The sequence below is a fragment of the Gymnodraco acuticeps genome, unplaced genomic scaffold (genome assembly GCF_902827175.1).
Source record: "Gymnodraco acuticeps unplaced genomic scaffold, fGymAcu1.1, whole genome shotgun sequence".
Classification (NCBI taxonomy): Eukaryota; Metazoa; Chordata; class Actinopteri; order Perciformes; family Bathydraconidae; genus Gymnodraco; species Gymnodraco acuticeps.
In genome coordinates this window covers 564,452-589,786 of record NW_022990082.1, presented here as the reverse complement: position 1 = coordinate 589,786, position 25,335 = coordinate 564,452, and the positions used below count along the sequence as shown (strand labels likewise).

The following is a 25,335-nucleotide window of genomic DNA, read 5'->3' as shown; positions in this document are numbered from 1 at the left end:
GTATGATAGCAGTGAATTAAGAGAAATTTAACAGCATATGTTATTGGAGCTACACTATGACAAAGGATACAAACCCATCCACTCAATGAATTTGCAAAGATTTAGGAAAATACTTAATTTTCCTTCATTCCTTTTTTTCATTACCATAGAGGTTTTTAAACAGATTGAACAAGTGAAATAAGCATTGGCTATTAACCATGGTTTAATACATGTACAGCAGAAGAAGAATATAGGGTAGTAAATGTGTATTTGAGTTAACTACTGTTATTCAACTTTAACTTGATTGGAGACTGAATGAATGGTTCATTGAATCAAGCATAATTAAAAAATACATCAATGGTTTTCAGTCACATTGGAAGAGCCCTTGAAAAAATTAATTAACATTGTCTTTTGCGCTTCTCCGTAAGTAGAGTAGGGTGAAATGGTTATCTTGATAACACAGTAGCCTAAAGTATTACCTGTGTTTTTTCTGGAATGGTGTGTTGAAAGCTGAAGTTTCTGGAAGTGAAGCTGGGGCACCATCTGCTGGAGAAAAATGAAATGAGATAACATGATGTGAAAAGATCTGACTACAACACATGTAATATCTAGCACAACACATCACTCAAAAATAATTTATCTTTTCATAATTGGAATCACTGTTTGTGCTATTTTAACATTATCATAAAACAGGTTGATAACTGTTTCTTACACTAAAATAGTCAACCAGATTTGATCAATTGATCAAGTTCCCATGAAAATATATCATATTGGTTACTTACATTTTTTTTTCTTAATGTTCTGAAATAGTTTGGGCCCCTGTCAGTCACGGGCCCTTAGAATCGTCCTAACTTTTCACCCCCTTACGGCGCCTCTGAGTATAGGACTATCAAACTTGATCAACCGGCATGGATTGATGGGGAGTGGGCTATGATGAGTAGACAAGAGGAGAAGAGATGAGTTTTGAAAAGGGACTGGAATACTGTGAGGGTCTCAGAATAGCGGAGATCTTTGCATCAATATGTTCAAAAGGTTTTTTTCAAAATGTAAAAAAAATGTCTAAAATGATAAATAGTGACAAATTAAATATAAAATATTTCTAGTGTGAACCAAAATATAATACTAAATATTATACAAGTGATTTTTCTTAACCAAAATGACAAAAATGGCATAAAAACACATATTATTCTAATACGGGTCCTTTTTGACCCACTTATGGAAGAGTGTAGGGTCCAGTCACTCGTAAAAGTAGAAGTAACTCTAGTTACAAGTAAAATTCCTGCATTCAAAATGTTAGTCAAGTTACAAATATAAGCATTAAAATATACTAAAAGTACCTAAAGTAAAAAGTACTCAGAGTCATTACGCAGATTGACCATTACAGAATCATATATATTATATGTTTTGATTATAATTATTGTTGCATTAATGTGTTTATCAAAGCTAGTAAAGGTGCAGCTAGTTTTAATTATATATTATATAATATTATTAATATTAATTAATATGAATATCCAAATTTGCAAAGTAACTAAAGCTATGAAATAAAAGTAGTGGAGTAAAAGTACACTATTTACCTCTCACTCAAAACTGTACTTAAGTACAGTACTTGAGTAAATGTACTTATTTAGCTACTTACGTAAATCCCAAATTGGGATCAATAAAGTACTATCCTATCTTACCTACTTTACACCACTGCCTGACCTGTAAACTTGTAAAATGGCTGACATAATGCTACCTTACCTGAATGTCACGTCATAAGAAATGTAGATGTGGATGGATGAAACCGCAACACGGCCCATCGAGCGTAATGTCAGTACGTGACTACGTACATACTTACGCAGGCAGTATAAATCCCAGCTTTCTGACGTCAGCTGTCTCTTTCCTGCCTATGCCCTGGTGAGGTGGGCAGCGTAACATTTCCTGTCTCTTTTCGCCACTAAGCGGATCCCAAACCATCCGTCAAAATGGTGAGTTGATTATTTGTTTCTGAGTTAATACTCATTTATCGTACACAAACTGTGCCGTCTACTCGAATATTGACAACTGTTTGGCCGTTTTAGTGGATAATATCCTAACTTGCATCTCAACTCACTGGATTGTGCTTTGATCAAAATGGCAGCCATTCTGTCATTGGTACCGTTAGCCAGAAAGAGCCAGGAATAAGCTAAAAAGACGATTCTCAATGGCTAAAACAAGTCGGTTGTTTTTATAATGGAGTTGAAGTTGTAATGTGCCCATACTGACGCTTTTTGTAGAGGCTTAAATGTCTAAAATTAGGTGACGCTACGGTATTTCGCCAGCTAACTTTCACAGCTTTGCCTCAACGTTAGCCATTGCAAGGGAAATGGCATTGATATATATATATGTGACCATGGACGTAAACTGAATAAGGACAAGTGGCTGTTTTTGAAATCTGATATGTACGATTGCGCCATGTTTGTTTTTAATTGTTGCGTTTAGGAGGGATCATTTGCCGTCATTTCCCATCGACCGGCCCCTAGCTAAAGTTAGCATGTAGCATTATGTCAGTATGTACACGTGGCCTATTCGTGCCGACATATTATGCCGGTGCTTGCTTGTTTGAATATGCTTTGACTAACAGTTTTGGAAAACGTTTAAGTCAATATATCACCGGCTATATTGATAGACACAGACAAGGGGTTGAAATAAAAAGATATGCTGAATGGATATGTCATGACTCATAGCTATGAGTGGGGAAAACGCCCTGGGTGGAAGTACAGAACGTGTATCGGTGCGTCAGCAGATTTTCGATATGCTGCAGATGCCTTGCAGTCTTGCCATGTATGCACTTTATTTAGATTTTTTTTCTAATTTGATTTTTCCTTCCTCAGGTGAACTTTACAGTCGACCAGATCCGTGCCATCATGGACAAGAAGTCCAACATCCGTAATATGTCTGTGATTGCGCACGTCGATCATGGCAAGTCAACTCTGACAGACTCGCTTGTGTCAAAGGCTGGCATCATTGCCTCATCTCGTGCCGGAGAAACCCGTTTCACCGACACACGTAAAGATGAACAGGAACGTTGCATCACCATTAAGTCAACGTAAGCATCATATATTTTCCAACTGTTCTTCTACATTTCCTCATTTATACTTTTGCATTAAAAAGTAATGTCCTCATGGGTGCCCTTGTTTAGTCCTTGCAACCAGTACAACAAAAATGGTGGTTTATACTCCTTTTCGTAGGGGTCAGTTAAAACTACAAACCTTTGTTTTTGGGAACAACATGTCTCTCAATCTTCAGTGATATGCATGTCAACAATGCATAAATACTCATCATGTTACTAATAGTCATATCTATTATTTTGTATTCTTTGAAATGTTACATTTGGCATCTGACATGTTCTAACACATTGACTTTACTTGCAGCGCCATCTCCCTCTTCTACGAACTGGCCGAAACTGATTTGGCCTTCATTAAGCAGACTAAGGATGGTGCTGGCTTCTTGATCAATCTGATTGACTCTCCAGGTCACGTTGACTTCTCCTCTGAAGTGACTGCTGCTCTCCGTGTCACTGACGGAGCCCTGGTTGTTGTGGACTGCGTGTCTGGTAAGGACAAGGCTGAACAATCCTCAGTAGCCTATGCATACTTACTTTGCACTTTTGTTTCTTTGCACATGCTACAGAAAAGCTCTGTGTGCTGACCTGCGATGTGAATAATTGAGATGCTTGTGCGAAACTGCACAGCAACACTGCTGCTTATTTTGCCATTAAATTGCCTCTCATTGACTCCCTGCCAGGTGTTTGTGTGCAAACTGAGACCGTGCTCCGTCAGGCCATTGCTGAGCGCATCAAGCCAGTCCTGATGATGAACAAGATGGACCGTGCCTTGTTGGAGTTGCAGCTGGAGCCTGAAGATCTTTACCAAACTTTCCAGCGTATTGTTGAGTCAGTCAACGTCATCATCGCCACTTATGGAGAAGAGGATGGGCCGATGGGACATCTCCCGGTAAGTGGCTGCCTGAACCTTTTATAAGTAATAAGGGATCCATGTTTTGTTTGACTTTTTGATAAACTACTGTTTACTACTTTATGGGATCTACTACTTCAGAATAGCCTTAACGACTTGTCTTAATTACAAAATAAATCGGATTTCTGTTGTCAACTTTGAGCTTAATAGATGTGACTGTGCCTGCAAGTGATGATTTGAAACATTCTTCACTTTGACCTGAATATCCAGTGATGATAACTCTCACTCTGAGCAGCACACAAACATTGTTTTGCTTTAACATTCTTGTCTTGGTCATGTAACTGTGCAGTCTAGTTAAAAACATTTGAGGATCCAGTTGCTTAACTGGGTAGCCACACAAAAGGTTTCCCTGTAGTACTGTCCAATTTAATAAATAAAAGCATCCACTAGATAAGTTTAACATAAATTGGAAAAAAGTCTTCTCATATCCGGATTTGTTATGTCTTCACTTAAAGGTCTCCCCAGTGATTGGCACTGTGGGCTTTGGCTCTGGGCTCCATGGCTGGGCTTTCACTCTGAAGCAGTTTGCTGAAATGTATGCAGCCAAGTTTGCTGCCAAGAGCAACACCCAGATGAATGCAGAGGAGAACTGCAAGAAGGTTGAAGACATGATGAAGAAGCTGTGGGGTGATAGGTGAGTCTTTAAAACTAACTTGATTAACCTATCAAGTGCAAGCAATAAAGGAACTTTTGACAACATGTACTGTGTTGTTAAATCTTGACACTTTGTGCATTTATCTAGGTACTTTGATCCTGCCACTGGAAAGTTCTACAAGTCTAGCAATCTACCTCCAGGTTCCAAGCTCCCCCGCACCTTTGTTGCTCTCGTCCTGGACCCCATTTTCAAGGTAATGTGAAAGGGCAGTTTAAAAGCAGCACTAAATACATTTGTAATTAGAATTTTCTGTTAAGTTTGAGCTAAATAGATGTGCCTGCAAGTGATGATTTGAAACATTCTTCACTTTGACCTGAATATCCAGTGATGATAACTCTCACTCTGAGCAGCACACAAACATTGTTTTGCTTTAACATTCTTGTCTTGGTCATGTAACTGTGCAGTCCACTAATGAAATGATATTGTTTAGGTGTTCAATGCTATCATGAACTTCAACAAAGAGGAAACTGCCAAACTCCTCAGTAAGCTGGAGATCAAGTTGGATAGTGAGGACAAGGACAAGGAAGGTAAACCTCTTCTGAAGGCTGTGATGCGTCGCTGGCTGCCTGCCGGAGAGGCTCTCCTTCAGATGATCACCATCCACCTGCCTTCCCCCGTCACTGCCCAGAAGTACCGCTGCGAAATGCTCTACGAAGGACCTATGGATGATGAGTGTGCCATGGGTATGAACTTTATTTATTTTACATATTCTCATACACAGGAATTGGAAGTTTTATCATGCATATCAAATGCATGAATTCTGTAATTTCATTGAGACCCAGGTACTAAGCAAGATGTTTCTTTGGTTTTCAGGTATCAAGAACTGTGACCCCAAGGCTCCTTTGATTGTGTACATCTCTAAGATGGTACCCACCAACGACAAGGGTCGCTTTTATGCATTTGGTCGTGTGTTCTCTGGATGCGTCTCCACTGGCATGAAGGTACGCATTATGGGACCAAACTATGTCCCTGGCAAGAAGGACGATCTCTTCATTAAGCCGATCCAGAGGTGAGTTTCATCAGCTATTTGATATGCATCTGTTATGGGATTTAAATGAACAGATATGTCATATCAAAATTGTGTTTTCTTTCTTCCCTACGCACACATTACTCTTTGGCAGGACCATTTTGATGATGGGTCGTTATGTTGAGCCCATTGAGGATGTGCCATGTGGTAACATCTGTGGCCTGGTTGGAGTGGATCAGTTCCTTGTCAAGACTGGAACCATCACCACCTTTGAGCAGGCACACAACATGAAAGTGATGAAGTTCAGTGTCAGCCCTGTCGTGAGAGTTGCTGTGGAGGTCATAAATCCTGCTGACCTGCCCAAGCTGGTGGAGGGTCTGAAGCGTCTGTCTAAGTCTGATCCTATGGTGCAGTGCATCATTGAAGAGTCTGGAGAACATATTGTTGCTGGCGCTGGAGAGTTGCATCTGGAGATCTGTCTGAAGGATCTGGAGGAGGATCATGCTTGTGTTCCACTCAGGGTAAAGGGGAAATAAGAAAAAAATATCCCAATATTGCTAAAGGAAAACTTGTTTTGACATATCTTTTCTTTTTAGAAATCTGATCCAGTGGTGTCCTACAGGGAGACGGTCAGCGTGGAATCAAGTGTGGTGTGTCTCTCAAAGTCCCCCAACAAGCACAACCGTCTGTTCATGAAGGCCGCTCCCTTGGAGGATGGTTTGGCAGAGGCCATTGAGAAGGGTGACATTACACCTCGTCAGGAGATGAAACTCCGTGCCAGATACCTTGCTGATACTCACGACTGGGATGTTGGAGAGGCCAGAAAGATCTGGTGCTTTGGACCTGATGGAACTGGCCCTAATCTTTTGGTGGATGTCACAAAGGGAGTGCAGTACCTTAATGAGATCAAGGATAGCGTTGTGGCTGGCTTCCAGTGGGCAGTCAAGGAGGTAAGCAGACAGATGTGCATATACATTCACTGAACAGCTTTAATGGTCATGTTTGTATAGTATCTTGTATCAGGTTTATTTATTTCAAGCAATTGTTTTTTGTTCTCTGGATTCAGTTTATTTACATTTGGTGTCTCAATTATGTCTTTAGGGTGTCCTCTGTGAAGAGAACATGCGTGCCGTTCGCTTCAACGTCCATGACGTGACCCTGCATACAGATGCTATTCATCGTGGTGGCGGTCAGATTATTCCAACAGCTCGCAGATGCCTGTATGCATGCCAGCTCACTGCAGAGCCCAAAATGATGGAGCCAGTCTACCTGGTGGAGATTCAGGTATGTGTCACCAAAGTTTCAAGATGCCCAAATGCCTCAATCAATATTTTGCCGATTGAATGTGGACAATTGGTGCTTCTTAAATGTTTGCCAATAGATAAACTTACTCATTAAATCCACATAATTTAGTGGGAAAGTAAAAAAAGAATAGTCTGGTCAATTTAGAAAATTGCTAAGCTTCACTAATGCAGCCTTTAGCAGAAACTATATCTAAGCCCATATATCAATACTGCATTCATTAATTTCCCAGCCCTCGTTTCAACAGCCTTAATTTCAGCACTTGGCATGCCTGTGATTTCAAAAAGGTAAATGTTGTCTGTACGACCTTCTCCTTTGCAGTGTCCCGGGTCTGCAGTCGGTGGAATCTACGGTGTGTTGACCAAGAGACGTGGTCACGTCTTTGAGGAGGTCGCTATCCCAGGAACACCCATGCGTGTCACCAAGGCCTTCCTGCCTGTCATGGAGTCATTTGGTAAGTTGTCTTTTCATAAGGGTGATCTGTTCAGAATAGAGCAGCAGAACCCTTAGTTCCAAGCCACTGTTTGTATGCAACCTGATTTTACTTAATATATACATTTTAGTCATCTCGCAAATGAATTTATTATCAAGCTCTTGGCAGAAATAATTAAGTCTTGGTGCTTGCGGTCAACTTTTAGTTGGACTTTAGAAGTTGGTCTGTTTGTTGTGGAATAACTACTATCAAACATAACATTCATAACTAACAATATTCTATTAATTTTTTTTTATTCAGTTTGTACCACACTACTTACAATTACAAAAAATGATCATTTTGGGAAGATTGTTTTATTTGACCCGAACAGAAAATGTCAGTTGTTGGAGAGGGATGTCTCTTCAATCCTTAAGGCTAAAAGTAGCAGGCTAATAAACTCTGAAGAGTGGCAGTAATGCTGAGAGTAATTAGGTATATTGCCTGGTTTTATTTTATTTAGTCACACATCAATGGTAACATCCCCAAATAAACCAAAGAACATTTCTGTTCATCAAATATATTCATTGTACCATTTTATAAGGCATTGCATCAGTGCAGTCTTTATTACAGACACATACAATAATATACCAAACGTTTCAGCTCTCTCCACACATAGCAGTTGGATTCACTTATCAAATGTTCACTTCCTCATATGTGACGTGTGTATTATCCCTCATTGTAATTGTTGGGAGGGTATAACGAGCATACTTTGTTGTGTCTATTCCCAGGTTTCACAGCTGACCTTCGTTCCCACACCGGTGGCCAGGCCTTCCCACAGTGTGTGTTTGACCACTGGCAGATCCTCCCCGGAGATCCAACCGACCCTGCGTCCAAGCCCGGTATTGTTGTCACCGACGCGCGCAAACGCAAGGGGCTCAAGGAAGGTGTCCCATTGCTGGATAACTACCTGGATAAAATGTAATCGCTTTGACTACACTTGGCTCTCGCCTCATTCCTCCCTTCCCAAAAAATTAAGTCTACATTGGGGGACTGGACTATACAGAACAAAGTGAGCACCAAAGTTTGCCAAAAGGATTCAAAATAATGAATAAACACCCACAAAAATTGTAAACTATAAATAAAATAAAAATAAAAACCAATAATAACGGCGTTCTTGTTTCTTTATAACATGTTGAAGCTGACTTTTCTGTCATGTGTTTTCTGCCACATCAAAACGATATCAAGAGACATTGTGCTTATGTCATAAGGTACTATCTGGGATCATGGGACGGTTCACTGATGTTCCCGCTGCTTCTCCCGCTTAGTATTCATTGTTAACAAGGTTTTTTGTCAGAAGGTGAATATCTTGTCAAGTCAAACGTTTCAGCTGAACAGAATATCTCAGAATGCCTGAGGCAGTGGGCTTTGACTCATCACACTCTATTGAATGTGATGGTCAAAGTCACTGACTGCCTCACTGGGACAAAGTTAGGCTATGACACATTAACTGCAAGACAGTAATTCTATTATATGGAACATAAAATTCTAGGTGGGTTTAACGAGAGGTAAAAATGTCTTCTCTGAAACAAATGGACCCTGTATTTAAAGACACTGAATAAAGTTGTTTCTCTGACTGCTGCTGAAATTTGCTTTGCTTGTTTTTTTGTTCTAAGATCCAAACTGTTAGCAAATGTGAACTACACAACTCACCCTAACATGAAACCTAAGGTCAGGTTAAATATTGTAATGCATGTACTTTTAAATCTAACTACATTTAGGAGATAAAAGGGTTTAGATGTTCCTTCTAGTTGACTTAATCTTATAAAACAATATTTTGCAATTCGTTTTCAAGGAAACAGCTTTATTCAAATTGTGATTTTTAGAAAAACAGCACATGAAATGGCTATTGTGTGAGTAACTAGTTTCTTTAAGGTTGTACACTTTGCAAGACAGCTGATGTTTGCTGGGTCTGTGTTGCTACTACAGCTGAGCTAAAGCAAGTTCAACTGCCCCAGAATATTAAACAAGTTTGTAAATCTAATGCTAAATATTGCAGATAAATGATATCAATAACTGAACATCCTCATTTATAGTCATCGCTGGAAGAATTATGCCTTTTATTGTTTTACGGTTTACAATAATGCGATAATAGCCTGCTTTCTATAAGATCTTTTAATGTAAACTGAACAAACATATAAACGCAACACTTTTGTTTTTGCTCCCATTTTTCATGATGAACTCAAAGATCTAAAATATTTTCTATATACACAAAATAACCATTTCTCTCAAATATTGAGATATTCGGACCCCCCCAGACCCCCCCAATAAAGCAAAACTGCACGTTTCAGAGTGGCCTTTTATTGTGGCCAGCCTAAGGCACACCTGTGCAATAATCATGCTGTCTAATCAGCATCTTGATATGCCACACCTGTGAGGTGGGATGGATTATCTCGGCAAAGGAGAAGTGCTCACTATCACAGATTTTTTCAGATTTGTGAACAATATTTGAGAGAAATGGTTATTTTGTGTATATAGAAAATATTTTAGATCTTTGAGTTCATCTCATGAAAAATGGGAGCAAAAACAAAAGTGTTGCGTTTATGTTTTTGTTCAGTGTATATTAAAATGTGATATGTGCATGTTTAATACTGCAAAGTATGTGGCCATGGTGTTCAGTGAAATTCATTCTTGATTTTTACTTAGTTTTAAATGTCTAAACATTACAATCATTTCTAATTAAATGGGAAATCAAACATGACTGGGATAAAAATACTTATTTCTGTTGTGCTCCAGATGACGGTGAAGAAACCTACAATTAAAAAAATTCGTTCTTTAATATTCAATTAAGAGATCTATTTTTTCCAAATATTGACAGTTTACCAGCAGCTTTTATTACCACCAGTAATGATTATTTATAGTTAGAATTCTTAGCAATTAACAAATATGGTTCATTTCTGGAACTGTGATGGATACCAGTTAAAATGTTGTGGTAAGTGAATCTATATTTATGGCAAAGAACCGAAAGAGGACATCAGTTTCCCCGACTCTATGCTGCTCTTGCTCTTTTGCACTTTTTGCATATCATGTATTTTGTTTTTGCTATGTTTGTAAAATGTAATTTTCTTAAATGTTTTATGTGAGGGACTGCGGATGGAAATTAGCTCAAAGCTAAATCTGGCACTGTTACGCTTAATACATTTGAATGTTTTAAGTGTTCATTACTGTGCCTTGTCCCTGCCAAATAAACGATTAAATGAAATGAGTCTACAAAGGTGATCTTAAAAAACTCTGGGTCTATTATACAGCATATGTTTTTGTACCACACTGAGTGTCAATTAATGTCATATTGTCTTGGTAAGTAATGTACATTAAATATGTCGTTTTTGGTCAGTTATGTCATTAAATAGTTTGTAAATGTAAAAAATAAAACGGATTCCTCTTGTTAATGTGAGGATTACCTATTCCTTTGAAATACTGTCATAATGTTGATGTTGATTCCGAAAGTCATTTTTTAACACGTTTTAAAAACACAATACAATAATCAGATTACTATGCTCAAGTGATGTAATGTACAGGACTGATTAACAAGCTCTCTTTTCATCTCCAAACTGAATACACTTCATGTTTATGTATATGACAACACATGCAGAAGAGATACTGCTATTGCTGTAGCATACTGTTGATGTAAAAACGTATAATTTGTTAGCCCACCCATATAACCAGCAGCTATAACTGAATTAATATTTCAAAATGACAACAGTCAAATCCAGCCTTTACATGAATTCATGAGCAACAAGAATGTAGTAATAACAGTCACAGCTTAAAGGGTTAATAATATTGAATGCAGGACCTTTGAGATAAGATAATTCTTTATTAGTCCCACAATGTGGACATTTCCAGTGTAACAACAGCAAAGGGACAGTGCAACACCAAGAGGATTGATTGATTGAAAAGTTTATTAACAGCTTGTATATTGGGTACAGTACAGTACAGCTCAAAACATACAATTGTTAAGGGGATGCAGACCAGAGAAAGACTTTCTTCTTGTTTACATCAGGGTCCCCCATTTCCAATTCATCATGTCATTTAAGACATATAAGACATACAGATGGCTTATTTACAATTTACATACAGGTGGTTTTTTACATACAGATGGCTTATTTACAATTTTCATTTTAGATTTCGTTCTAATACATCCTAACCGGACAAACCGGAGGAAGTAGAACAATAAACAATTTGACCGTTAAAACAAATATCGTGGACAGAATAAACATCACATTTTAATTATTGTATAAATGATATCGCAAATAATATTGATAGTGCACGTAAACATATAACAAATAATTATAACGTATTATAAAGGACCCACTGGTTGTTTAGTGCGGTTCATGGGAATATGCAGCCAACCAATCACGACTCTGCATGCCGATCGACCGACCAATCCGATGGCAGGAAGGGTTCTCTTCCTGTTTGGCCGGAGGAATCATTTTTCGGTGAGTAAAGAAGACGTTTATCCCCCAAAAAGTATGAATAATGTATTCAATCTGCCTTTCCCCGGAGTGACTTAACGTTATTTTATATAGCATATATATTTCAGTTTTTTACATGTGAAGATATAGCCGTTTGGATTACCTTTGTATCCGTTGTTTGTGAACAGTTAGCCGCTATAAAGAACAGCTAGCAGCCAGGTTAGCTTCATAATGGTGATTTGATTTTTGGTATGTTATCTGTTTTACAACTTCTCCTATATTATTGTTTACAGACTTTTCACCCGGACTTAACCCTTACAGATTAAGAGTAATTGCCATTTTCACAACTACATACTAAAACATTTCTATGTGCAAAACATACTTTTGTATAGTATCTAAAACCTTAATACGTTCATGTTCACTTACCCATTTACGATAACGTAATTAATAAGGTAAGATGTACTTTATTGATCCCAATTGTTTTCGTCAGAGCAGCATATATAAGACATTGCACATGAATTAAAGGTAAATGCAATACAATGAAAGTAAAAGATGTCGTTGCAGGCTAATCAATAGAGCAGCTGTTGTCTCAAAGATTTACAACACTTCCATTATAGTTACAGAGAAAAATGTCACATTTCATAAGTTTTACACTTTGGTAAGGCTTTAATACCAGGATTTCCTTCACAAAAACAATAAAGATATACATTTCAGCAGTAGAAGATAAACAAACTATGCTGCTACTTGTTTGTTTTTTGCCCTGTTATTTGTCTTTCTTTTAATTGTATTTTTTAATATGTGCTTTTTCTATATATTTATCATGTTAGCTACTTTACAATCTGTAGCCTTTTATCTGCTATTTCACTTTTGCTGTAACGCTGTAAACATGCGGGACTTATAAAGAAATTCTGATTCTGATCGTCCAATACACAGAGATCATGGGAGGGATCAAACAAGAGCAGAGTGATGCATCCAATCAGTCCAAACCTTCACATTCAGCAGACCAACCACCAGAGGAGGTGAGTACTGTTACATGTGACAAGGATTAACAACTCGCTTTGTAAATTACTTGAATAAAGCCTCCTTATTCCCTTGCACTGTTTGTACAAGTCACTTTGACCTGCACTCCCATCTGCACACATACATGTCAATATATGAAATAACCCGGACTCAAATATGTATATATGTTCATTCAAATTATCAACGTTTGACCTTATAACGATATATCGTTTTAACAGTTACTTATATAATGTTATTTTAAATGTTATTATCCTCTTGAGAATCTTTACTGTCCTGTTTTACACTCTCCCTCTGTTGCTGCTTTAAACACCTGGATTTCCCCACAGGGTTACATTTAAATAAAGGTCCATCTTATCTTATCTTGTTGGACGAAGGCTGTCTAACCAAAAATGTAATCATTAGGAGTTAAACTGTTACCTCTACACTCAGTTGCCATTTTATTTTACACTATTACGCAATTACACACACCTTGCAAAACATTCTACCTTCATTAGCGTTACACTGTTACAGGAGGAAAAATATTATTAGAAATGTATTTAATTGTACAAGGCAGGTGGAGTATTTATGCTCTTATGAGGATATCCTATGAACAGTTTGGGCAGAATAATAGAAATCAGTACAAACCGTGTTCGTATATAAAACTTAAAATTGACCGCAGACATAAAAAATACCTTTCATTTTTACACAATTCACGTCAACAGCACCACTAACCAGATTCTAAATGAGCATATAGATTAAATAAAACCTCTGTGAAACAATGTCAACAAATACCTAACATTAAAACCTTCATGAGGTGTGTAGAGTAATAATAATAATACATTACATTTATAAAGCGCTTTTCCTGGTGCTCAAAGCGCTTACAAGCAAGTAAAACAAAATAACAACAAAAGTAGAAAGTGCTAAGCTAGGTGGAATAATGGCAAGGGGTTAGTTGATTAGGAGTTGAAGGCAAGAGTGAAAAGGTGAGTTTTTGAGGGATTGTTTGAATGATGTGAGAGTGTTGGCGGATCTTACGTGGCTGGGGAGGGAGTTCCAGAGTGTGGGGGAGGCTGCTGCGAAGGCCCTGTCACCCCAGGTCCGGAGCTTTGTCCTGATGGGCTGCAGTAGGTTAGCTTCAGCAGACCTGAGGCGACGGGTGGGGGTGTGTCGTTGGATGAGGTCACAGAGGTAGGGGGGGGCAAGGTTGTTGAGGGCTTTGAAAGTGAAAAGTAATATTTTAAAGTCAATGCTGTGTTTGATGGGGAGCCAGTGGAGGTCATGGAGGATAGGGGTGATGTGGTCGTGTAGTTGGACCAATTCATTGATCAATCTAACATAAATGACGAAACATTTCTGATTATTTTATACATCATTTGAGACATGTTTGAATAAATTTTTTTTGGGGTTTAGCTTTTTCAAATGGGAATACCTGCTGCTCTTTATAGCCATCATTGATTGTAATTTTTTTGTTGTAGTTTTAGACCGTTTTTGTCGGTCAGAACAAGCTATATATTGCCTATTTGTTGACATTGAGCGTTGACGATGACCTGCCCGTTGTTTCCCCCCTCTCCAGCCAAAGAAGAGAGGCTGGCCGAAGGGAAAGAAGAGAAAGAAGGTGCTACCAAATGGTCCCAAGGCACCAGTAACTGGATATGTCCGCTTCCTAAATGAACGTCGGGAACAAATGCGGGCCAGATACCCTGACTTACCTTTCCCAGAAATCACCAAGAGACTTGGAGCAGAGTGGACACGATTGGCCCTGAATGACAAACAGGTAGTTATACATATTTTGCAAGTATGCATGTCACAAGTTGTTTTTTTAACAAAGTATATTCAGCACAACCCATGACTGTGAGCAGTGGGTATTAATGATGCTGTATTACTTGGCCTGTTGGACGAAATGTCATAAAGATGTTGAAGACATTGATTTCTGTTGTTCGATTTATTTTTTTATTAAAGATATTTCTCATCAGCGGTGCTTTTATTCTTGATAGTTGTGAAATGTGCATGCTGAAAAAGATTTTAAAGGAAGAACTGTTCCCTCATTAAAGCTTCCCAACATTATTTGCAATGACAGCGCTACCTTGACGAGGCAGAACGGGAGAAGATGCAGTATGCTCAGGAACTGAAGGAGTATCAGCAGACGGAGGCCTTTCAGATCACCACTGCTAAGATACAAGACAAGAGGATCAAGAAAGGTGACGACTCTGCTTTAGTTACTTTTTAATGACATATAGAAAACATCACACGGGCAAATGGCAAGAAACTGCTTAGCTTTTTACTCCATGCATTGTGTGCTATAATAACCACATGCAACGTTATCTTGCAGAGGACACTCCGTCTGTCATCATCAGCACTCGTTCAGAGCCACCTATATCAAAGGTACATGACATCCATGTTTTGCCACTGTCTATTCTGCAATGTATTTTTACATACATTTTAAACATCGAAGTTGTCCATTTGCTGTTGATGTCCTTTAGGCTTCTGACCTCACAAGCAGGTTCGACATTCCTATCTTCACAGAAGAGTTCCTTGATCAGAACAAAGGTAACAGTAGAGAAAAACTGATGATGCTCATTCCAATATATCGTCCAACGTATCTTACGAAACATTATCTTCAATTCCTGTTAAATGTCTCCCTCTGTGGTTCCAGCTCGAGAGGCTGAGTTGCGACGGCTTCGTAAAGCCAACATTGAGTTTGAGGAGCAGAATTCAGTGCTTCAACGACACATTAAGGACATGTACAATGCTAAAGAGCGCCTGGAGGCTGAACTGGGGCTGGATGAAAAGCGGACGCAGGCTCTTCACCAACACTTGCTGGCCATCAAACACACACTGGTCAACAGTCTGTCATCAGTCCCCTTACCAGGTCAGCAACTATTATTTCACAGGAGAAATGCCAGAATGAAGAAAGATGGATGATAAAGGAAATGTTCTGCCATTTTATCGTATTTTGATGCTAGAGTTTGTCCCGTAGTATTAATGCATTGGTGCCGTTAGCAATGTTAATCGACGAGTAAAAAGTATTTTCATTAATACATTTGAGAAAACCCTAAGCGTTGGATTGCCAAACCGTGCTGGAATGTAAATGTATTTCAACTTGAGTGGATGTCTTGATTTAATTATGTTGTGACTTTTCTGAACAGATACAGGTGAGACAGCATCTCATGGGAACTTGGACTCATACCTGACTCGTCTCAATGGAGTTCTGGAGGGAAACCCTCACAAGCATCGTGCACTGCTCTCCCAGCTCTGCGAAGTCCTCTCTCATCTGGACGGGTAACTTATATATCCCTTACTCGTAGGATTGTAGTGGTTCCAACATGAGGACCATTGGTTTACTCTTAAGATTCTACCAATAAGGAGCACCGTTTTTCAAAAACATAGTCAAGTGTGATTTACAACACGCATCTTTCAAGGTTTGAAACCCATATAATATATCTATGTCTGAATATTTTCCAATTTACTAACATGTGGGCTTTAATCTATTGTCAGTGAGAAGTTATGAGGAGACTCCAGCCGGATGGATTCCCACTGCTGCATCACAGGGACACGATACAGGCTCGGCAGGATTAGGTCAAATCAGTGCCATTCAACAGAGCATGTGGATATCTCAAGGATAGTAAAGGCCAGGGTGAAAACACTTCAAAACACCACCCACGCAGGCCCTGCCTCTTCTTTATGAATGTATCTATTCATGCACAAGAGCATTTGTAAATGCAGATATTTGTGGCGTTGATGAGGGTTTTTATAGTTCAGGAATTTCATTAAATATAAGGTAATTATATCTTCTAAACAGCTTTAATTAAGTCAAATTGGTTCAACCCTTACCCTTTTGTAGTGTCAGCAGTTACCTACAGGCACATGACCTGTCCAATAAGACAAGCCTAATTATTAGTTTACAATGAATGCCAACTGGCATTACGGGGGTTGGGGAATGTGTATGTTGTATTATTTAGAATGCATTAAAAACAAAACAACTGGAAAGAGTGAAAATCAAATGTTGGGGTTTGAATTTGTGTGTTTAAATTGATGATGTTAGGTTGTTTAATGGACAAAACACGCTGTCCGAACAATATATATTTGTATTTTCTGAAATGTTCATTAAACCAAACTGAAAAAGTTTTCAACAAAAGGTGAGTGTGTGCAATTTTGCTTTTTTAAAAAATGGTTGTGAGATATGTGTAATTATTTTTACAAGACAACTATTGTTTTCCTGTCAAATCAAATGGAATGAACTAGCAAAACACGTTTATTTTTATTTTGAACCAGACCCTGGAGGAGTCTGTAAAGATGCAGTAAATGTTTTGTTCCAACAGGGGAAGCTGTGGGCCCACACTGGGGGAAAAAGTCTTACTGAAAGGATGCAGGTGTTGACCATAGACTATATATATATATATATATATATATATATATATACAGTATATGACCTGCAGTAATTATGCAACAAAGTGAATAATGACTGATTTTGCCGATGGGATTCTTGGGCCACAAGAGGACACAAAGATGTGTTGTTTATGACATGATCTAAAGTGTAATTTTATCACCAACAATTCATCTACTTTTAGTCAACTATTACTAAATACCCAAGCTGCATTATTAATGTTCATCATAATTACTTTATTACTGCTAAAACATAATTTCATGGTTAGGCTCTGCCAGAGGACTCCATATGTTCCCCTATAACTAACACTTGCTGTCAAGCAAGAATAATGTATTTGACTCACTTATCTCTGTTTAATTCAAAGTAAGGCTTAGTCATATTGTCAAAATCAATGTTCAGAGTAATCTTCCCTAGATACCCTCATGTTCATATTGTAATATTTTCCAAGGATTCTCTGAGATATTTAGACGTCTGTTACAAAAAGAGGGAGAGGCTAATAATCAGATGTTTAGCCCCCCCCCTCCCTTCACACAGCATCACGCCGCCCTGACGTCACTGCCAGGAGCTGTCCACGCAGCGCCGGTGCTGAAGCTGAACAAGATGGCTGTGTGTTGGGCAGCGGAAAGCTGAGAGAAAAGGGGGGCAAAGAGTCTTAAAATAAGGAAGACAGGCCATAAAAAAGACAGAAAGGATTGCGAAGCTGGCGTTCACTCTCGAAGTGTAAAGATCTTTTATTTTTGTCAGGCCGAAGAGTCCTGCCAGGCCCGGTCTCTGCCACTGACGGCTGGCTTCTCCATCTCCAGCCCGACGCTTCATTCTCAGGCTGAATTCTGCGCAGATTGGCTCAATTACGGAAGCTGGTGAAGAAGCTGGACCCTGCACTATTAGCGCATTTAAGAAATGTCATTGCTGTGTGTTGGAGGTAAGAGAACTAATCCGTAACGTCTCGGCACGACTTGTGTGTATTTCCTCGACCTGCTGGTGTGAGCAGATCTAAATAGCTCCAGATCTTATCTTCACTGGTTTTGGGGATTCACCTTTGCAAAAAATGATCCGTCCATTGATAACATGTGTTACCCTATTAAATTAGGGGTTTTCTTGCAAATCTTATACATTTCGAAAATATGTTTCATTTTGACTAATATACCCTGAGACAAATCCGAATGAAAGCCGGGCTCATTTAAAAAAAAAAACATCCGCTACAACCGGATCGATTTGTGGAGTAGGTGTATGCTTTCTATAGCAGCCGCTGTCAAACATAGTAAAACATAAACCACTCTCCGTTTTCCCCGGAGGACCAGAAGCGTAGGGTGTTTCTTGTTTAATGTCACAAAATAAACCACAAAGCACTTTGAGGCAAAACATAATCCAAAGTGCAGACATTTTTTGCGTAATAGTGTTGGACAAAAAGGCGTGTTCATTATACCGGGTGCTTTTAAAGCCGGATATTTCTATAAGCCACGTGATTGGCTGCAGCGTTTTTCTAATGATGTCTTATATTGATTATGAACTTTTGTTTATTTTGTTTGTTTTTATTATGCCTCCTGTAGCACCTTGGGATTGCTGTTAGCAATGAAAGGTGCTTTAAAAATCGAATTTATTATTATTATTATGATATATGACAACTGCAACCTCCTCTGTCTTTAAATCATTCAAGATAACTCAATGCTGCTCAAATTGGTGTATAAACACTCAGCAACTCACCATATTGCAGTGTACTGCTGCTCCAATGTCTTTCTTAAGTTATTGATGGTGTGTTTGTATTTTTCTTCGATTAAGTCCATGGTGTTATCAGTTATGTATTTCTTCAATGAAATAATATTAAAATGGACGTTAAAGAGGAAGTGATAAGCCCTTAAATGTCATCCAGTCACTGTAATTATGAAACATTTCCAGGCTGAGCATATTAGGCTGTCTAACAATGTGAAGTATCTGGGTGTTCATTGTGGATTGTGTATAGACATTTCTTGACCACAAGCTCGAAAAAGGAGCAGAATACTCCAATCTATTTGGACTTTATTTAATCTTATTTACATGTTATGAGCCCTTAGCTGTATATAATTTAAACTGAAATTGTGTTATTGTATAGATAGAGCAAAATCCCTAGTAACATTTTTCAATTTATCCTGGAGATATCATGTAGCCTTACCAGAATCTTAAAGTTAATCCCTCATGAGGATTAAAAATGCCACCTTTTTATAGAACATTACATGTTTTTTACACATCCTCTAAGCAGGGATACGTTATCCATATCCTAACGTAATTCTTTCAACACATGGCAGGCTTTTGAAGAGACAATGACTTGATGCAGGACAACATATTGAATTTGGCTTTCAACGGTACTGAAACTCTATTACATCGTCAATTAGTTTCCCAAGTTTTAATACATCTAATAAATATGGTGCCTGACTTATCAGGAAACTAAAAGGTAAAGTTAGAAAAGTGATTCCTTGAAGCTTCTTCAGATGCATGTGAGGCTGGAGCCACTTGAAGTGTGTGAAGAGGATGCTATGTTGTTGACACCAGAGCTTGAGCTGATTGCACAGATGTCAGGATTAAGATCTGGGCCTGTTGAGGGGGTCCCTTTATATCCTGAAGCTTTGTTGGCATAGCAACCCCAATGGTGTTTTAGATCTCTGCTGCTGGCATTTTTTCATTATTTTATACACACTGTTAGAGGCCCGCAGCTAGATTTATATTGATACTATATTTTTTTCATTGTGGCTGAGAGAAAAATGAAGAAATAAGGAGAATGGCAGTTTACCTTGAACTGCACAGTAACACGGGTTCGACTGATATACAACGCAGCAGCAGCGTTCAGAGATACGTCTATACTTCACTTTCATGTGCCATAGAAGCTAAATAAGCGTATTCAGATCTGGCAACCATCCTCTAACTGTCACCCCCTGTAGCGAGATGACAATTCATGATGCATTATACCTTATAACAGGGTTAGCCTTGAGATATTCTCATTAGTGTCACCCTCCTCATTAAGGCAAACATCTAATAGAGACTTTTTACATATGTATGCAGATCATTAGGGACGTTTTTTTGGTCAGAAAGTCCAGAATAAGAAATGGCAACAAAGAATTAGCTAGTTCATTACCACTTCAAACACACTGCTGCGTTACTGTTATAATGAACAGGGTTGCTGTAGGTCTGAAAACAGTTAGGAAAAAAGATCAGTTGTATGGAAATAACAATATATACATACTTACTGCAGCATTATGTGGTTAATGATTCCAAGGCTGAAGATACTGTTTAAATACTCTATGGTCTGAAAGGTTTATAGGCAGATGGTTTAAAGTCTGCAGTCTTTATATTTTTTACTTACATTTCCAGATTTTAATGTTTCTCACAGGTTTTCAAAGGTGTTCTTTGTAACATTTCCTCATTAAAAGGTCTAAACATTTCTAAACCTATAAATATTTGTTGTATAATAATAAATAAGGTATAACTCACATTATACCAAATGTTTGCAACCGTTTTCAAACCTAGTGAAAATTACATTTAGGATAACACTTTATTTTAGCATTGTGCTTTTGTGCCAGAAGATATTTTGATTGATGACGTTTTAATCTATGTTTTAACCATACACTTTTCCGATTGTTGTGGATTTTAATGATATATTTTAACTTTTAGTCATTGGACTTCCGGAAGTAATCAGAGAAACAAGCCAAGCTAACATTAGCCCTCAGCTCGTATACCCCTTATATTTTGTTCCTGCTGGAAAAACACTGATTTGCACGTGAAAGTGTTTTAATAAGTGTATTACCCTTTTTTTCTTTTTTTTTTGTATTATAAAGCCATTTCTTTTGGGGAGGAGGAGCCCTGTGCGGATAATTTGGCTGCTTTTTTTTACAATGAAGTAATCCAAACTGGGAGAAGCAGTCTGAAAGACAAATAAAAACATAATCCCCCATTTTGTTACAAAACCTATCTATTGTTATTCTTTTGAGTGACAGACCCTTAGTGTTAGAGACGTACATATTGTATGTTTAATTAGTCTATATGAGAGTCTATATTCAATCATGGGTGACTACCATTGCATTATGTGTATAATATTCATACACTAGTCACTGTAGTTGATTTATTCCCTCGAGGTAAACTGCACAGCTGTTTTTCATTTAATTGTTTTTTGCTATAACCTTTAGATTGTTCTTCTCTGCATTCCCTGTCTTCAGTTTATATTGTTGTGCCTTGCCTCAGTATAATTGCTCTGCAGCGTGGGCTCCTCAAAAGCTTCTGATTATAAAAACATCAGAAAATAAAAAGCTCCTTTTAGGTCGTCTGAGTCAATGTATTTGTCAAATTGTTCAGAGCAAAGCAAGAGAAAACCAGACTCTGTGATTGCTGTGGAGGGGACCTTTTCTGTTGAGGTTTTTTTTCTCCACCTACTCCTCTTCACTCCCTTGTGCTATAACCGCAGGAATGGTGTTTAAGTCTTAAGCCTAGAGCTGTAAGCACACACCCCTTTCCGGCACCCCCCACCCCTGTCACACTCAAGTGGTTATTTTTAGTCTTGGGGATGCAGCGCGCTCTGCTCGCATCCGGCTGCACAGAGAGATTAATGGAGCACAAGAGAAATAGATAGAAAGGGAGCACACGTGCATACTCGCCTCATGGCTTGGAGCTTGTAGGAGCCAGTGATTGAGTGAGAAGGAGAGAAATCAACAATGACTAGTGGTGATGGTGAGGAGAGGGAGAGTGTTAGATGTGCATCGGTAATAAACTCTCTGTTAAATGCAAATGAATTGGAACGCCTCTTTGTGAAATGACTTACAGTATATTCAGGGATTCCATGGAGAATCACCCTCCCTGCCTTGTCAGCAGCTAAAGTATCAGGATGTGTGTTTGACTGTATTTTGAAGTCGGCACCCAAGCACATGCTCCACCACACCACTTACTCCGCCACCTGCCTCATGAATACCAGACTGATATTTTGGTGATTATCAGGCAAGGGTTTGCTGGGTTGATGCTATTTTTAGAAGCCAATTTGTCTACAATGATTACCGTGCTTGTTCTGCTGTCACTGACTAAGAAAGTGACTCAGTGTGTGTTTCTTCATCAGCATTACTTTTGTCCCCCTAATTTTGGTTTAATAACAGGGAGCGCTAAGTATTTACTTATTTCAATTTAATGGAGTTTGACTGTGGTTCATACATGTATGTGTTTTCTTGCAGAAATTCACTCATGTTTAGATAGTTTAAGGGCTTGCTGTCAAGGTCTAATAAGATGTATTGAGCTTAGTCCCTGTGTTTCTTTCCTGAAATGTAACATCAGTGAAAAGAGGCAATCAACAGGGGTTTAAAAAGAAAAGAGATTCTCTGAATATTAATACCTCGCTGCTGAACATGGGGACGCTGGGCATCAGCAGGGAGTCGGATTGATAAATAATGAGTATGCCGTTGACGTCAGTGTGGTTTAAAAAGTCAGTCTGGTGCCTCCAGAGGTCCCTGCGTGGACGAGCTGGCAGTGGCACCTCAACAGAGCCCCGTCTGTTGTGTTAGACAAAAAGCAGCACTGCTCTGTCTTTTATCCACCACCTCCTGTTGTCTACTATGCAGGAATACATACACATGCATCATTCAGAGAGGACCAGGCATGTGGCCACTCTCTCCTCCCTGACATCAGCTTCTGGCCCTGTGACTCAGAGATCCTGACATCTCCTACTGAACGGATGCAGTCTTTCATATTGAGATTGTGGCATTCTGATCAAAGCGGATAGAGGAGACCAGGCTGAGAAGAGCAGATCGCCTCCTCTTTTAAAATGCCAGGCTACTATGATTTACCAGACAACTAAGCTTCTGTTTACATGAGCTACAGGCAGAGACTGGACTGTATAGGTTAGGTTCACATCATGCATATGCTTAGAAAAGCTTTTGAGGATTCACTGAATGTTATAACTGTGACGTTACCATGTTTGGAAATGTGACACAATAGCTCAATTCTTTCATACTAAGACTAACTTCTTTTTTTTTGTTTCTATTGATTTACAGTGAAGAAAGGCAAGCTCGATAGACCCCAAGGTGAGTTTTGACTCTTGGATGTCACCTGGATTGTTAATAAAAGACACACAAAGGAACCTGACTAATGGTATTTGTATTTTATTCTTTTCCAGAGAAATTTAACACATACGTGACACTGAAGGTGCAGAATGTTAAGAGCACAACCATCGCTGTGCGTGGCAGTCAGCCATGCTGGGAGCAGGACTTCATGTTGTGAGTGCTCTTCTTGCCAACCTTTTATCTCACCATGACTTTCCCACTGTGTTGCCTAATTGGCAGATAGACAGTGCTATTTAAAATCTATTTCTTACTACACACCTCTTCCCTCTCTACCTTCTCCTTTTGAATAGCACACGTGGTGCCTCTCTTTTCACAGCTTGGCAAAACCTTGCTTCCTATTCCATTATGTTCCATTGAAGTTAGGCAGGATGCAGAGTAAGGCTCACAGACTGTACATGTATTAAAGTTTATGTGAAGGAGGCTTTACATTGAAAAAGGAGGGTTCAGTTGAGCCATGATTTTGTAAAACAGCCCTCATCACCCAGTGAACTAAAGACATTCAGGTTGCATTGTGATTCATTTGTCCCTAGGTATTGACAAGTATTTAATAACGCATGAAATAACAAATACAATTGTTTTTGATGATTCTGGACCATGTTAAAGAAGTGCAATATTGAATGGGTGGAGTACTCTTTTAAGTATATTATTTCATATAAACCTCAAGCTCTAACTTTGATGGAACAGCAGCTTTTAGTTTAAACATATATTTTGTGAAACTATCAATAAATCATGCAATATCTTTGTGGCTGTAAACTTAGTTGACATAGTTCCAGAAAATCTACATGTAGTGTCAAGATCAGTTCCAGATTAATATATAAATAGTTCAAATATAGGCTCTAAAAAGGGATGAATACTGTCAATTCACATGAAGGAAGATGTCACTTCAGGCTCAATTGAGCACCCAGATGTTGTTCAACACAGAGCAGCACGGTCAGCTGTGACATTTATACTTCCTAAAAGGAGTTATTTTTGCCCTCTTGCTTCCTCTCTTCCTCACTCCCTTACTCCTTTTGAAGCCTGAGTGAATGACATAACACCTGCTGCAGCAGAGTTCACACACACACACACACACACACACACACACACACACACACACACACACACACACACACACACACACACACACACACACACACACACACACACACACACACACAACACCGTGTAGAGGGTTTCTCTAGGCTTAATTGCACCTCATAGCTCCAGAAAGTTGACTGAATTGGGGAAAAAACAGCCAAACGCGACAGATACTGCCTCTATGTTTATTTATTTTACCTTTAGGGAAGCAACACACCATTTTGTGATTTGCCAGATTTCCCCTTTGGCTCTGAAGAAAACAGAAATGTCAGCTTTCACATCAAAGCTGTGGTTATTATTAGGTTTCACTTAAGACAGCCAGTGGGCTTGGGAAGAGGCACAGTGTGACAATGAGCAATGCTTACTGATCTGATAATCTGCAAGTCAGATTTGCAATCACTTTACAAAGCCTGGCTTCTGCAGACCTTAGTGATAGTTGTGGGGGAAACTTCTGAAGCAATTGGAAACAGGACTCAGAGAGACACGAGGAGAGCTGGAGCTTTCATGGCAAACACTGACGGTTTATTTGGAGCTTCGGCCGGATAATTCACAAGACATGTCACGGGCCACGAGTTGACCACAGGTAGAGATGCCAAATCAATTCTGGGGGGGTCTCCTTCTGGTAGGAAGTTTTAACTCGTTCACTGAGGGTAATCAACATTCTTCAATAGATAGACTAAACAGCTGAGGACACTGAATTACTTTAGTTGTCGGTTATGGCTCGGGGTCATCTACACCCCGAGAAGGATGTGTTCCAAGTGTCCCACAACAATAACTATCTCTGACCGAGAGTTGCCCGGTCATAAACTGGTAACAACAACAAAATGCTAGGGCCGCCCCTCCTTAAGGGAGATAGCGGCTGTCCAATGGGCTTCTGCGTCAGAGGGTGAAGGAGGACATGCAGGGCAAATGATTCCCTGACAGTAGTTGCTGTATGAGTGTTGCATGATGGAAAAATGAGGCAGAGTTCATTGTTGTTTGTCATACAGAAATAAAGAACTCCGCTGTTTTTCTATCTGTGCTCTCTT

The 25,335-nt window shown here is 38.9% G+C and overlaps 3 protein-coding genes and 2 non-coding genes across 14 annotated transcripts in view; all 5 read left to right on the top strand.

Moving 5' to 3' along the window:
* Nucleotides 1-1,683: 1,683 nt before the first annotated feature.
* LOC117546133 (elongation factor 2-like) lies at nucleotides 1,684-8,942 on the top strand. The gene is made up of 13 exons (XM_034216246.1): nucleotides 1,684-1,946; nucleotides 2,832-3,046; nucleotides 3,372-3,553; nucleotides 3,745-3,953; nucleotides 4,430-4,608; nucleotides 4,717-4,822; nucleotides 5,060-5,312; nucleotides 5,443-5,638; nucleotides 5,751-6,117; nucleotides 6,193-6,546; nucleotides 6,698-6,880; nucleotides 7,220-7,352; nucleotides 8,099-8,942. The coding sequence occupies exons 1-13, from the start codon at nucleotides 1,944-1,946 to the stop codon at nucleotides 8,290-8,292; spliced, it is 2,574 nt and encodes an 857-aa protein (XP_034072137.1). The 5' UTR covers nucleotides 1,684-1,943; the 3' UTR covers nucleotides 8,293-8,942.
* Nucleotides 4,139-4,207, top strand: LOC117546173. Its single transcript, XR_004568946.1, has one exon. It is a non-coding gene; the product is annotated as a small nucleolar RNA SNORD37 (small nucleolar RNA).
* On the top strand, nucleotides 4,909-4,977 carry LOC117546172. Its single transcript, XR_004568945.1, has one exon. It is a non-coding gene; the product is annotated as a small nucleolar RNA SNORD37 (small nucleolar RNA).
* Nucleotides 8,943-11,706: 2,764 nt separating the features above from the next.
* On the top strand, nucleotides 11,707-16,913 carry hmg20b (high mobility group 20B). 2 transcript variants are annotated; one of them, XM_034216193.1, is made up of 9 exons: nucleotides 11,707-11,803; nucleotides 12,713-12,798; nucleotides 14,352-14,552; nucleotides 14,856-14,976; nucleotides 15,108-15,160; nucleotides 15,259-15,325; nucleotides 15,432-15,647; nucleotides 15,925-16,057; nucleotides 16,274-16,913. In XM_034216193.1, the coding sequence occupies exons 1-9, from the start codon at nucleotides 11,707-11,709 to the stop codon at nucleotides 16,284-16,286; spliced, it is 987 nt and encodes a 328-aa protein (XP_034072084.1). In that variant the 3' UTR covers nucleotides 16,287-16,913. The 2 variants fall into 2 exon arrangements, with proteins under 2 accessions (XP_034072084.1, XP_034072085.1); XM_034216194.1 differs by having other exon boundaries at nucleotides 11,756-11,834.
* An 803-nt stretch (nucleotides 16,914-17,716) lies between these two features.
* unc13a (unc-13 homolog A (C. elegans)) overlaps nucleotides 17,717-25,335 on the top strand; it is a 51,685-nt gene continuing 44,066 nt past the window's right edge. For all 9 annotated transcript variants that reach the window (XR_004568940.1, XM_034216206.1, XM_034216204.1 and 6 more), the window contains exons 1-3: nucleotides 17,717-18,084; nucleotides 23,162-23,191; nucleotides 23,284-23,383. Coding sequence is in view for 8 of the 9 variants with exons in the window: in XM_034216206.1 (XP_034072097.1) it covers nucleotides 18,063-18,084; nucleotides 23,162-23,191; nucleotides 23,284-23,383 (152 nt within the window). In the remaining variant the exon portion in view is untranslated. The remainder of the gene's footprint in view (nucleotides 18,085-23,161; nucleotides 23,192-23,283; nucleotides 23,384-25,335) is intronic.

What these genes read in the sequence shown, in the direction of transcription:
- hmg20b (XM_034216193.1), top strand. Translation starts at nt 11,707, where the DNA reads ATGCAGCCAACCAATCACGACTCTGCATGCCGATCGACCGACCAATCC. An exon ending in TGGCCCTGAATGACAAACAG is followed by an intron (nt 14,553 to 14,855) that starts GTAGTTATACAT and finishes TTGCAATGACAG; the next exon opens with CGCTACCTTGACGAGGCAGA. An exon ending in AGACAAGAGGATCAAGAAAG is followed by an intron (nt 14,977 to 15,107) that starts GTGACGACTCTG and finishes GTTATCTTGCAG; the next exon opens with AGGACACTCCGTCTGTCATC.
- LOC117546133 (XM_034216246.1), top strand. An exon ending in TGTTGTGGACTGCGTGTCTG is followed by an intron (nt 3,554 to 3,744) that starts GTAAGGACAAGG and finishes ACTCCCTGCCAG; the next exon opens with GTGTTTGTGTGCAAACTGAG. An exon ending in GGATGATGAGTGTGCCATGG is followed by an intron (nt 5,313 to 5,442) that starts GTATGAACTTTA and finishes TTTGGTTTTCAG; the next exon opens with GTATCAAGAACTGTGACCCC.